General features: G+C 44.2%; 1 protein-coding gene across 1 annotated transcript in view; it reads right to left on the bottom strand.

Annotated features, from left to right (window-relative positions):
- Window positions 1–13,133: 13,133 nt before the first annotated feature.
- LOC140427361 (regulator of G-protein signaling protein-like) overlaps window positions 13,134–14,597 on the bottom strand; it is a 523,624-nt gene continuing 522,160 nt past the window's right edge. Inside the window, exons 11-12 of the mRNA XM_072512910.1 lie at window positions 13,561–13,612; window positions 13,134–13,327 (exon numbers count right to left, since the gene is read on the bottom strand). Coding sequence (XP_072369011.1) covers window positions 13,252–13,327; window positions 13,561–13,612 — 128 coding nt within the window. The 3' untranslated portion in view covers window positions 13,134–13,251. The remainder of the gene's footprint in view (window positions 13,328–13,560; window positions 13,613–14,597) is intronic.

Here is a 14,597-nt window from a genome sequence, read left to right as displayed (position 1 = left end):
TCGCTAACATCTGGGGGCTTGTGCAAAGTTGGAAGAGCTATCGCGGACTAGTCGAGCACCAGCCTGACATATTCATACTCGGTATCATCCTAGGAACAGTCTCCGACACCATTATCACCATTCCTAGGTATGCCCTGTCTCACTGGCAAGACAGGCCCAGTAGAGATGGCAGCACAGTGGTAAATGGTCAGGGGAGAGTTGTCTGGGAGTCTTTGACATTGAATCTGGACCCCATGAAGTCTCATATTTTCAGGTGAAACCTGGGCAAGGAAACCTGATTACCATGTACCAGCCACCATCAGCTGATGAATCGGTACTCCATGTTGAATATCACTGGGAGAAAGCAGAGGGTGGCAAGGGCGCAGAATATGCTGTGCTGGGGGAATATAAATGTCAATCATAAAGAGTGGCTCGGTAGTAACACCACAGACCGAGCTGGCCAGATCCTAAAAGACATAGTTGCTAGACTGGAACTGCAGAAGGTGGTGAGGGAACCAACAAAAGGGGGAAAAAGTATTTGACCTTATCCACACCAACCTGTCTGCTGCATCTGTCCATGAAAGTATCGGTAGACATGCCCATTGCGCAGTTCTTGTGACAACATTGAGAATAAACTCCGTGTTGTGGCAGTACCGCAGTGCTAAAGGGGATAGACGTCGAACAGATCTAGCAACTCCAGACTGGGCATCCATGAGGCACTGGCCATCAGCAGCAACAGAATTGTATTCAACCCCAATCTGTAATCTAATGGCCTGACGTATCCCCCACTCTGCCATTATCACCAAGGTAGAGGATTGACCCTGGTTCATTGAAGAGTGCAGGAGAGCAACGCCAGGGACACCTAAAAATGAGGTGTCAACCTGGTGAAGCTATAGCACAGGACTACTTGTGTGCCAAACAGCATAAGCAGCAAGGAATCGAACAAGGCTGAAGCATTCCCAATACCCTTCAGGCAGAAGTGCTGAGTGGATGATCCCTCTCTTGCTCTTCCTGAGGTCCCCAGCATTACAGATGTCAGTCTAGTTAATACGATTCACTCCACGTGATGAAGAAACAGCTGGAGGAACGAGATACTGCAAAGGCTATGGGGCCTGACAATATACCAGCAATAGTACTGAAGACTTGTGTTCCAGAACTTGCCCTACCCCTAGCCAAGCTGTTCCAGTACAGCTACAGCACTGACATCTACCTGGAAATGTGGAATATGACCCAGGTATATCTAGTACACAAGAAACAGGACATCCTCCCGACAATGTGGAAAATTGCCCACGTGTGTCCTTTTCACAAGAAACGTGACAAATCCAACCAAGCCACTTACTGCCCACTCAGTCCACTCCATCATCAGTGTTGTGGGAAAAATCAACCACTTCAAGAGTCAGACTTGCTGTGATCAGATAAATGCAGTTTTATTGTTACACGAAGCTTCGGGAGAAAGCGGACGTACCCCGCGGTACAGTAGCCAACCTTTCTCCCGGTTTGAATGGCAGTCATTCATTTTATACTTTGGGTTCACAATGAGCCCAGATACAAAACAATTATCACCTTGTTATCTTTAAACAGCCACTTCGGGTTCACAATGAGCCCAGATACAAAACAATTATCACCTTGTTATCATTAAACAGCCACTTCGGGTTCACAATGAGCCCAGATACAAAACAATTATCACTTAACTTTAAACATTTTATAGATTGTACATCGCTATTTGTAAACATTTTGCCATCTACACATGGCTAGTCAAAGAGGTTTAACAGGTTACAGGCAGCAGCAGGAAGGTAGTATCGATTGTCCCTTTGTTTTAGGAAATGGCCCAAGACATTCGTATTAGCATATCATTGTGTACACCTTGGCTGAAGTCAGCTTTATTCAAGTGGCGTCCCGCATTTATGTATTTCTTAATCTTCCTGTCTGGCTTCCTTTGTCCTGGATTTGTTCCTATCTGTCCTACTGGCACCCCGCTGGACTCCAGGCATCAGTTATGTCTGCTTTATTCTCTGTGTCTCCATCTTGTGTGTCAGGCAGCCATCTTTTGTGCCAAGTGCCCTTTTTGAACCATTTCCCACTTCAATCAGCAAAGAGATGGAAGGAATCATCAACAGTGCTATCAAGCGGCATTTACTCAGTAACAACCTGCTCACGGACGCTCAGTTGGTGTTCCGTCAGGATCACTCAGCTCCTGACCTCATTACAACCTTTGTTCAAACATGGACAAAAGAGTTGAATGCTAGAGGTGAGATGACAGTGACTGCCCTTGACATCAAGGCACCATATGACCGAGTATGGCATCCAGGAGCCCGAGCAAAACTGGAGAATCGGATAAACTGCCTGTTGGAGTCATACTTGCACAAAGGAAGATGTTTGTAGTTGGAGATAAATCACCTCGGCTCTAGGGCATCACTACAGGAGTTCCTCGGGGTTGTGTGCTAGGCGTAACCATCTTCAGCTGCTCCATCAATTATCTCCTATCATAAGATCAGAAGTGGGGATTGTTAAGCACTATTAGCGACTCCTCAGATAATGAAGCAGTCAAATGTGCAAATACAGCAAGACCTAGACAATATCCAGCCTTTGGCGGACGAATGGCAAATTACATTCGCACCACCAAATGCCCCTTTACATTCAATGGCATTAGCATCACCGAATACCCACAATCAACATTCTGGGGGTTCTCATCAGAAACTGAACTGGACTAGCCATATTAATACTGTGGCTACCAGAGTAGGTGAAAGGCTAGGAATCCTACGACTAGTAACTCAACACCTGATCCCCCCAAACCCTGTCCACCTTCTACAAGGCACAAGTCAGGAGTGAATTGGTGTACTCTCCACTTACCTGGATGAGTGTAGCTCCAACATTCAAGAAGCTTGACACTCCAGGACAAAGCACTCTGTTTAATTACTGCCCCTTCCACAATCATTAGTTCTCTCCACCACTGACGAACAGTGGCAGCCATGTGCATCAATGCACAAGATGCACTGCAGTAACTTGCCACGGTTCCTTAGACAACTTCCAAACCCACTACCATCTAAAAAGACGAGCAGCAGATACCTGGGAACCCCACCACCTGGAGGTTCCCCTTCAAGTTACTCACCACCCTGACTTGGAAATATATCGGTGTTCCTTTGTCACTGGGTCAAAATAATAGAACTCCCTCCTTAAGCACTGGGTGTACCGATACCTTGGACTGCAGCAATTCAAGAACGCAACTCTGAATGGCAACTAGGGATGGATAATAAATGCTGGCCTAAGCAGCGACGCCCACATTCCGTAAACAAAAGTGTCCACCCAGTCCACACAGCCTGAATATGTCCTCATGAATTTTCTTACTGAAGGAAAAGTAACCATAGTCTCAGATGAGCATAGATTGCTTTCCGCTTTGAGGGGAAGAGCTGACTGGTGGTGGTTTAACCTGAGGATCACCACACCTCCGGCAAGGGGCAAGGTTGAGCAGGTGGGCTGTCATGACTAACCTCAGCGATACAGGAATTGACTGCGTACGCTTTGCTGACTTCGCTCTGCATCATGAACCAGCTGTGGCCAACTGAGCTAACCCTCCTCATCCCCATCCTCCTTGTTGCTCACTCCAAGTCGAGTATCTTCTGAAAGTACCACAACTGTGTCCTACACAGCCAAGTTGTTTATGTGCATCAAAAACAGTAGTGATCTAAATCTGAAGTGCTAGCCGTTCACTACAGTGCTGTTTTTTATCCCTTGGCCAATTTTATATTCATCTCTCTGCTGCTATTTTTATCCCAGAGGAAGAGCTTAATATGTGATGCTTTATCAAATACCTTCTGAAAGTCCATGTACACAGTGACTGCACTGCTTTCATGCACCCTTGCTGACATTTCACCAAAGATCTCAATCAAGTAAGTCAAATGATATTTTCTCTTAAATCAAGTCTGGTCCGTGTGTAGTTTGCACATTCTCCCATGTCTGCGTGGGTCTCACCCCCCACCAACCCAAAAGATGTGAAGGGTATGTGGATTGGCCATTTATTATTTATTAACCGTAAAAATGCTAAATTGCCCCTTTGGAGTGGGGGGGGGGGGGGGATAGATACTAAGTGGCTGCCTGTTCCTAGATCGTTTCCAAAAGCTTCCAATTACTGATATGCAACTGATTGGCCTGTAATTGACAGTTTTCTCTATCCTGATTATTGAATGAGGGTGTAACTTTGATCTTTTGGTACATCCTATATGTAAGGGGAATCAGATGATCCTGAGTAATATTGCCATCTTCAGGAACCTAGGAAGCATCCCGTCTGCGCAAAATGATATGTACCTCTAATATGGATTCAGCCTTCATTAATGCATCATTTTAGTTCCTCATTACTCCATTGCTCTCTGACAATTATTTTACTATTTATGTGTCAATAGACTGCTAATGTCCCCCTTATGTTAGATGCCAACCCATTTTATTTCTGTCTCTTTGCCCCAACACCAGCTGGTGTGGGAGGGAGTGTTTCAGATATCTGGACCATTGGGATCTCTTCCAGAGCAAGTGGGACCTGTAGAAGGACGGGAAAGCTCCAGGGTCCCAGGTTCGATTCCCAGCTTGCGCCACTGTCTGTGGAGTCTGCGCGTCCTCCCTGTGTCTTTGTGGGTTTCCTCCGGGTGCTCCGATTTCCTCCCACAAGTCCCGAAAGACGCGCTGTTAGGTCATTTGGACATTCTGAATTCTCCCTCTGTGAACCCGAACAGGCGCTGGGATGTGACGACTTGTGGCTTTTCACAGTAACTTCATTGCAGTGTTAATGTAAGACAACTTGTGACAATAAAGATTATTGTTAAACTGGAGGGGCATAAATATCCCGGCCGCGAGGTTTGCTAGTGTCACACGAGAGGATTTAAAGTAGTGTGGCAGGGGGTGGAACCGGAGCAATAGGTCAGAAGGTGTAATAACCGAGGGGGAAACTAGAGAATAGGGTCAGTAAGACTCTTGAGAAAGAGCAGGCAAGGAGATGTTGCTGAACACAGCGGGACTGGTGGTCTGAAGTGCATTTGTTTCAATGCGAGGAGTATAAAAGGGAAGGCAGATGAACTTAAGACCTGGGATGTATGATGTTGCCACTACAGAGACTTGGTTGAGGGAGGAACAGGATTGGCAGCTAAATGTTCCAGGATTTAAATGTATCAGGTGGGATAGAGGGGGATGTAAAAGGGGTAGGGGAGTTGCATTATTGGTAAAGGAGAATATCATAGCTGTACAGTGGGAGGACACCTCGAGAGAGCTCATACAGCGAGGCAATATGGGTAGAGCTCAGGATTAGAAAGGTTGCAGTCACAATGTTGGGGTTTACTACAGGCCTCTCAACAGCCAGCAGAAGATAGAGCAGCAGACGTGTAGGCAGATTTGGAAAGGTGTAAAAGCAACGGGTCGTTGTGGGTGATTTTAACTTCCCCTATATTGATTAGGTCTCTCTTAGTTCTAGGGGCTTGGATCAGGTAGAGTTTGTAAGGAACATCTAGGAGGGCTTCTTGAAACAATATGTAGATAGTCCAACTAGGGAAGTAGCCGCACTGGACCTGGTATTGGGGACAGCCCGGCCAGGTGGTCGAAGTTTCAGTAGGGGAGCATTTTGGGAACAGTGACCATAATTCAGTAAGTTTTAAGGTACTGTTGGATAAAGATAAGAGTAGTCCTCGGTTGAAGGTGCTAAATTGGGGGAAGGCTAATTGCAACAATATTAGCCAGGAACTGAAGAATCTAGATTGGGGGTGGATGTTTGAGGGTAAATCAACATCTGGCATGTGGGAGGCTTTCAAATGTCAGTTGATAGGAATTCAGGACCGGCATGTTCCTGTAAGGAAGAAGGATAAGTATGGCAAGTTTCGGGACCCTTGGATAACAAGGGATGTTTGAACCTAGTCCAAAAGAAAAAGGAAATTTGTACGGGTTAGAAGTCTGGGAACAGGCGAATCCTGTGAGGAACATAAGGAAAGTAGGAAGAACTTAAGCAAGGAGTCAGGATGGCTAAAAGGGGTCACGAAAAGTAATTGGCAAACAGGATGTGGAGATGCCGGCGCTGGACTGGGGTGGGCACAATAAGAAGTCTCACAACATTAGGTTAAATTCCGACAGATTTATTTGAAATCGCAAGCATCTCGGAGCACTGCTCCTTCATCAGGTGAAGTGGAGGCAGGTTCACAATCACAGCATATACAGGAGAGACACAACTGTATATATGCTGTGATTGTGAACCTGCCTCCACTTCACCTGATGAAGGAGCAGCGCTCCGAAAGCTTACGATTTCAAATAAACCTGCTGGAATTTAACCTGCTGTTGTGAGACTTCTTACTATTGGCAAACAGGATTAGGGAAAATCTAAAGGTTTTTTATACGTATACAAAGCGCAAGAGGGTAGCCAGGGAAAGGGTTGGCCCAGTCAAGGCCAGAGGAAGGAATTAATGCGTGGAGCCAGAGGAAATGGCAATGTACTAAATGAGTACTTTGCATCAGTATTCACCAAAGAGAAGGACTTGGTGGATGATGAGTTTTGGGGAAGGGTATGTAGATAGTCTGGGTCACATTGAGATCAAAAAGGAGATGTTGGGCGTCTTGTAAAACATTAAGGTAGATAAGTCTCCACGGCTTGATGGGACTTACTCCAGAATACTGAGGGAGACAAGGGAGGAAATTGCTGGGGCCTTGACAGAAATCTTTGTATCGTCACTGCCTGCAGATAAGATCCCAGAGGACTGGAGAATAGCTAATGTTCCTTTGTTTAATAAGGATAGCAAGGAGAATCCAGGAAATTACAGGCCGGTGAGCCTTTCGTCAGTGGTAGGGAAATTATTGGACAGGATTCTTTGAGACATGATTTACTTCCATTAGAAGCAAGTGGACGGATTAGCAAGAGGCATCATGGTTTTGTGAAGGAGAGGTTGTGACTCACAGACTTGATCGAGCTTTTCGAGGAAGTGACAAAGCTGATTGATGAAGGTGGACTTCAGTAAGGCCTTTGACAAGATCCCACATGGCAGATTGGTACAGAAGGTGAAGTCACATAGGATCAGAGGTGAGCTGGCAAGATTGATACAGAATGCTTGGTCATAGAAGAAAGGGTAACCGTGGAAGGGTGCTTTTCTGAATGGTGGTGTTCCGAGGATTAGTGCTGAGACCTTTACTGTTTGTAGTACGTAGAAATGATTTGGAGGAAAATGTAACTGGTCTGATCAGTAAGTTTGGGGACGACATAAAGTTTGGTGGAGTTGTTAATAGCGATGAGGACTTTCAGGGGATACAGCAGAATATTGATTGTTTAGAGACTTGGACGAAGAGGTGGCAGATGGAGTTTAATCCAGACAAATGTGAGGTACTGCGTTTTTGAAGGTCGAATACAGGTGGGAAATATACAGTAAGTGGCAGGACCCTTAAGAGTATTGATAGGCAAAGCGATCTGGGTGTACAAGTCCGCAGGTCACAAAGTGGCAACGCAGGTGGAGAAGATAGTCAAGAAGGCATACGGCATAATTGCCTTCATTGGCTGGGGCATTGAGTATAAAAATTGACAAATAATGCTGCAGCTGTATAGAACCTTAGTTCGGCCACACTTGGAATATAGTGTTCAATTCTGGTCGCCACACTCCCAGAATGAAGTGGAGGCTTTGGAGAGAGTATAGAAGAGGTTTATCAGAATGTTGCCTGGTATGGAGGGCATTAGCTATGAGGAGAGGTTGGATAAACTCCGTTCTCACTGGAACAGAGTTGAGGGGCGACCTAGTAGAGGGGCATGGACAGGGTGGATAATCAGCTTTTTCCCAGGGAGAGGAGATGTGCAATGTGCAAGGGAGGTTTTTTTTACACAGATGGTAGTCGGTGCCTGGAACTAGCTGCTGGAGGAGGTGGTGGAAGCAGGTACAATAATGACATTTAAGGGTCGTCTTGACAAATACATGAATAGGATGGGAAGAGTGTTACAGACCCTGGAAGTGTAAATTTTAGTTTAGACGGGCAGCATGGTCGGTGCAGGCTTGGAGGGCCGAAGGGCCTCTTCCTGTGCTGTACATTTTTCGTTTTTATTTTATCATTCACCATCAAGCAATGTACCAAGCTTTCTTTGAAAGGTTGCTTGCTGCTTTACTATGCATCTTTCTGCTAATTTTCAACTCCAATCTATCCATGTCAAATCTCCAGTTCCCTGAAACGAGACCTGCTCCAGGTGAAAATTTCTTTTCCAGATCACTGCTTGTAGTTTTGCAAATATAAACCCTATACTATCAGCATACTTCCCAGGATGATTCCCCACTCTGACAATCTGCACCTGACAACTTCATTCCCCAGTAGATTCAGCAACACCTCTTTCCTCATTGGGCAATAAACATACTGATCAAGTAAATTCTGAAGTTCCTGCTCTGTGCTGTTAACAATCAAAGACCAATGCAATCTTGGGATATATTAGGGTTGTTGAAGTCTTGCTATCAGTACTTATTGGTACATGAACTATAATTTCCCTCCAAATTTGCTCCTCCATTTCCTTCTCATTAATTGATGAGCAATTAAATGCACTGACAGTGTAATAGCACCTCCAACAAAACAGATTATCTCTTTAATCCCCAAATGATATTTTCTCTTTATAGCATAGTAATACTCTTTAAAATTGGAAAACCTGTTTTACGGAGGGTCGTGAGGGGATGGAATTCTGATTTTTTATGGCAGAGGCGCGGCCACCAATGATGGAGCAAGAGTGGTGAATGTACGAAGCCAGAGTCAGAGGACCAGGAAGATTGTCAGGCGAAGGGAGATCACGGGGTTGGTTGATTGAATAGATTGGCCTAAATTATGAAGTGATCATCTGGACAATGTAATTGGGGATAGGTGGGACCCAGTAGCATTTGAATCTCACCCTGGCTTCCATTATCCATTCAATACCCATGGAGGAGGAGATTCTCACGAGGAATCTCGATAGTATGAGGAACAACAACAGCAGCAAGGTAAATAGCCCACTATTAGTGATATTTAATTAAAATGCTCCATACTCTATATATTAATATACAGAATTCTATTACATAAGAATAAACGTGATATTGCATCTTCATTGAAATGGATTTGCTCTCCATCCCAATAATCATACTATACTGCCAGATATAGACTGCACAGATGACAGCCTGAATTAAAATGCAGCAAATGCTGTACGAGCAGCTACTAATGGCACACGAACAGCTGAAGAGGCAAACTGGCAGCATGGAGGTGGAACATTTCACTCTTAACAAAGGAGTGTGGTTGGCTGAGCTGTTAAAGTGGATGAAAGCACAATCACTTGTTTGTGATTAAATGGAAGTGGCAACCAATCTGCTACCGGAGGGGATCCTTTAATTAAATATTAGAATGAGGCTGTGAACCTTAAAATCATTTACCCCGTTCCAGTTTTAATAGAAAACTGGGTACTGAGAATATTGCTGCCTGCAACGTCTACACCACACTATCTCTGGACGAAGTGGAGCTACATTGCTCCCCTTTAGCCCACCAAGCAAACTTGTTCACATTTACACTGATCGAACCCTCCTGGTCCCCACCTATGTCATCTGCACAACCTTCTCCCCATCCCCGATCTACACTGCACCCAAGATCTCTCAACCCCTAACCTGATATTTATGTTTTCTTGGGATTAACTCTACTTCGTGATCGCACGGTCCCTCTCCTCTCTGCCCCCAGTAATGATGGCTTCCACCCCAATCTCTACCGCACCTTGTGATCACATTAAAATGTAAACGAGCGGGGATTTTGGTCAGTCTGGTTACCTGTGTTTTAGATACACATAGGCTGTGTATCTGTCTGAGTCCTGGGTTGGCCATAATTCCCATGGTCCTTTGTAAGTGGCCATCTTAGATGGCTACAGTCCTTACATTCCAGCCAATGTCCTCAAAATTCACCACTCAGCCCCTCAGTTCACAATACCTCCAAGCTTCGTCTGTCATGTCTTTATTGAAAAAAAGGACTTGTGGGAACAACACTTAACAAGGTGGCATGGTAGTACAGTGGTTAACCAGACTGACCAAAATCCCCGCTCGTTTACATTTTAATGGCCCATTTTCCCAGGACAATAGAACACCAATCAAGCAACTGGTACAGCCACAGACTGATCGGCGCCACTCCCTTGCTCAGAAAGCACAACTGCCAAGGTCAATGACAGCTAAGGACCCGCCCAGCTTCCAAGGCACCCGCCCCTTTATTGGCCGAAATCTATTGGGTCCAAGGTTAAGGACCGCCCCAAGGAGCGTGAAATCCCAGGGGGATAAAAGAGAGCGCAGACATGTGTCCTGTCTCTTGGATCCGGCCTATGCCTACCCAATTGCAGCAGGAACAGCCAGCTAAGTTCAAGACCAACGATCGCTAACTGACTTGAGCCCAGCAGAGACAGAGGCACTTTCTTCGAACCAGCCAAGTGAAATCCAGATAAAGGCCTTTATCCATTTCCACAGTGCCAGTTGCCCTGAAGTTAAGTATAGGTTATCGTAGCTGATAGGTGTAGTTTAACTCGTAGTAGATATTGTGTTTGCGTGTTGAGATAACTCTTATGTAAATAAACCATCTTTTGAACTAACTAACTGGTTTTGTGGTCATTTGATCAATATAAGGGAAAGGCTTGTGGTTCATAGAGATAAATAACAAGAGCAACAGGACATGCAGCAGATGTGATTTAATGCAAAGGAGTGTGAAGTGATTCATTTTAGTGGGAAGAATGTGGAGAAAAGATATAAAATAAAATATGCAATTGGAAAGGCGGGGTGTGCGCAAGAGCAGAGAGACCTGAGGGGAGTTTGTACACAAATGTTTGAAGGTGACCGGGCAAGTTTAGAAAGCGGTTAATAAAGCATACCGCATCTTGGGCTTAATAAATGAAGGCACAGAATAGAAAAAGCAAGGAAATTAAAATGGATCTTTATATAACACTAGTTCTTTTTTAAAAAAAAAATATTTATTGAAGGTTTTCATAAAATATCAATAATAAAATGAGAAAGAATAAAGAACCCAACAGGGTTAAGTACAAAACACAATCTTAAAAAAAGCAACCCCCCAAACCCCTCCCCCCCCGTACCTAAATAATAAATTAACATTAACACCCCGACTTAAGACAACAGGTGTATACACCCCCTCAGACCCTTCCAGTGTAAATAACATAAACAAAAATAAAGTCAACCCCCCCCCCCCAACCTACTGCTGCCATTGACCAATGTCTATCGTTCTGCCAGAAAGTCTAAGAACGGTTGCCACCGCCTAAAGAACCCTTGTACCGACCCTCTCAAGGCGACTTTCACCCTCTCCAATTTAATGAACCCTGCCATATCGCTGATCCAGGATTCCACGCTTGGGGGCCTCGTATCTTTCCACTGAAGGAGAATCCTTCGCCGGGCTACCAGGGACGCAAAGGCCAGAATATATAACACTAGTTCAGCCTCAACTGGAGTAGTGTGTCCAATTCTAGGTACCAGCCTTTGTGAAATCCAGATGTGAATGCCTGAAAGAGGATGCAGAAAAGATGTACGAGAATGCTTCAGGGATGGGAAACGTCAGCTGCAAGGGTAGATTAGAGGAACCAGGATTGATTTTTAAAGAGAAAGTTGAGAGTAGATTTGTATTCAAAATAATGAAGGGTTTGGACAGGGTAGATAGAAACTATGTCTATTGGCGGAGGGAATCCCTAACCTGAAGACACCAATTTAAGATGATTAGCAAAAGAACCAGAGGTGACATGAGGAAATACTTGTTCACAGAGAGTGATTAAGTTCCGGAATACAGTGCCTGAAAGTGTGTCAGAGGCAGATTAAATTGAAGCATTCAAAAGGTGAATTGGATAATTATTTGAAGAGAAAAACATTTTCACAACCCTGATAGAAATCTAGTTTTAATATATAATAGGTTTATAAGGAAGAAATGCTTTTTAAAGTGATTTAGACTCAAAATGGCTTCACTAAGGTCACACAGTTCAAACAGGCAAGCAATGAAAACTGCTGAATACCCTGAGAGTGATCAGATTAAAACTCCAGTCACACACATTTGTTACATAATTATTACTATATGCATCTGGGCAAAGTTCCTAGTTCAGTGGCCATGAGAACTGATAAGAGTGTTGGGAATATATGAGGTCGTTACCCCATGCTAAAAATTTGATCGACAGTCATTTCTGTCAAATAAAATGAACTATAATTATTATGACCCAATCACAGACCGAAAGGGGACAGGACATTAGCAAAAGCAAATACCTTAAAAATAGGTGCCGATTATGATCAAATTATTCCGGAATCGTCTTTATTTCCTGTTTTTAACTATTTCCTGCGCTTTGCTCTGAAGAAGCTATCCTGTTTATTTTCAACTTCTCTGTATCGTGTATTTCAGAACATAGAACATACAGTGCAGAAGGAGGCCATTCGGCCCATCGAGTCTGCACCGACCCACTTAAGCCTTCACTTCAACCCTATCCCCCTAACCCAATAACCCCTCCTAACCTTTTTGGTCACTCAGGGCAATTTATCATGGCCAATCCACCTAACCTGCGCGTCTTTGGACTGTGGGAGGAAACCAGAGCACCCGGAGGAAACCCACGCACACACGGGGGGAACGTGCAGACTCCACACAGACAGAGACCCAGCCGAGAATCTAACCTGGGACCCTTGCGTGTGAAGCCACAGTGCTAACCACTTGTGCTACCGTACTGCCCAAACTTGAAGAAAACATCAAGGGCTGTAATTTGTATTGAATTTAACTCAGTCATCTGTACTTGCTTGGACAAAACAAACTTTTAAAAACCCTGTATTTGCAAGCAAACTGACTTGATAAGAGACAGCCGCAATATTGACTGAATAAAGATTGGATTTACTTCACGCATGAAGCTCAGTTTTAAATTTCTGTTGAATGATATATCATGCGGTGACACAAGATATATTGACCAAAGTACAGATCTATCAAGCCCTGAGCAAAAAGTGAGAGAGTTGCACTAGGTGAGTTGCTGTTACATAGAGACAACAGGGATATGATGGGCTGAATGGCTTCCTTCCATGTAACCATGCTCTGTTTCTATGAAATTAATCCTCAGGTGGTTTCGCTGGAAGAAAACGCAACAGTACAGAAGGTTGAAAAAGTGACTATGAAAATTTCTTTAATGCAACAGGAAATATCTGAAGCTTAATCTCCACCCGTTCCCCCATAATGTCCCAAATTTTCTCTTCTGCGTCTGTAGTTCCAGTGCGCTCTCAGGCTCCCCGAGCTGCATCATCTTCATTTTTGATCAAGGCTCACGTTATTCTTTTAGAACTACGTTACACTGTCTTTTCCTTTCTTGCCATCTTTCTGCACTGTCAGCTTTGATGACTGCCTTTTATTTGGCACACTTCTTCCAAACACAAGCACAATTAGGTATATGAACAGATGGACAGTGCACACAAGTATCTGACTTAAAGCAAGAGATGCATTGCTTGATATGTCAACATTGGTTGGGGTAGGAGGGGAAAGGGGCAGGGATAGAACAGAATGGGTGGGGCCTTACTGGAATATGGCAGTTTATTTACTATTTTTACAATTGCACTGGTCTGTTGAGCAGGGCAATGTGCTGGTCTTACTTACCCAGGTCCCAGACTTGAACTGGCATGTCTCTCACTTGATATTTGTTTAATTCCTGCATTTGGGAAGAACAAAATATCATGGTTAAAACAGCTTTAATTAAAAAAACATTAAATACAACGGCTTTAAATAAAACACTTTGCGCTGCCGGTACTTGGAAGGGTATATTGGCTAACAGAAGGCTAATTTTAACTGGTTGGGAGAGACGTGCATTCATGCACAGGGACTCATTCTCCCCAAACAAAAGGAATATGTCAAAACTCTGCATCTTTTCCAAATTACCAGGAACTTGAGAACCCTATAGTATCCCATTGCTTTTTTCATGGTAACACCACTGCCGATCAGTGTAAATTGTCAACCTATCAGCGCCTTTTTCTTCTACAACCTGCAATCATTTAATGTTTTTGTGTTTGTCCTGAAAAGTGCAAGATGAAAATCTTCAGCAGCATGCCTCTCTTTTCAACAATATTGATCGATTTTTGTTCGGAGAAAATTTAGAAGTGTGAGAGGAAGACATTGGGGCAGGCATTCAGTCGTATTTAGAGATGAGTGCGAGAGGAGGACCCTGGGACAGGTATTTAGCAGAACCGCAAGTGGTGGATAAAAACAAATAAAAGCTGCACAGGAGGAGTGAGTTTTGAAAACATCCAGGAGTGACATCACAGGGGAAACATAAATTTATCTATCGAGGGGGACGGGAACCAATGTGAGAGGAGCAGCGGCCATGATAAGTAAGAAGTGTTTAAGATATACGTAGTACGGTAAGGCTTAATCTTTAAACGAGAGGTGACGGGAGTAATTTAAGGGTCAGTCACGGCAGGAAAGCTTGGCTACATGGAATGGTCCTCTGGTGTGATGTGGGAAATCTGGGACACTGTGTCCAGGCTGACCACATGCAGGAAGTGTGGAGGAAGTATCTCCAGCTGTATCTGCTCAAAATCTACGTTTCAGATCTGGAGTAGCGGCTGGAGTCGTTGGAGCATCTGCAAGGCTGAGGTTTTGTGGATATCGTGTACAATGAGGTGTTTACACCACAGGTA

This window comes from Scyliorhinus torazame, chromosome 7 (assembly GCF_047496885.1).
Source record: "Scyliorhinus torazame isolate Kashiwa2021f chromosome 7, sScyTor2.1, whole genome shotgun sequence".
NCBI lineage: Eukaryota > Metazoa > Chordata > Chondrichthyes > Carcharhiniformes > Scyliorhinidae > Scyliorhinus > Scyliorhinus torazame.
Note: the sequence above shows the minus strand (reverse complement) of the source record. Positions and strands in the feature narration are given on the sequence as shown.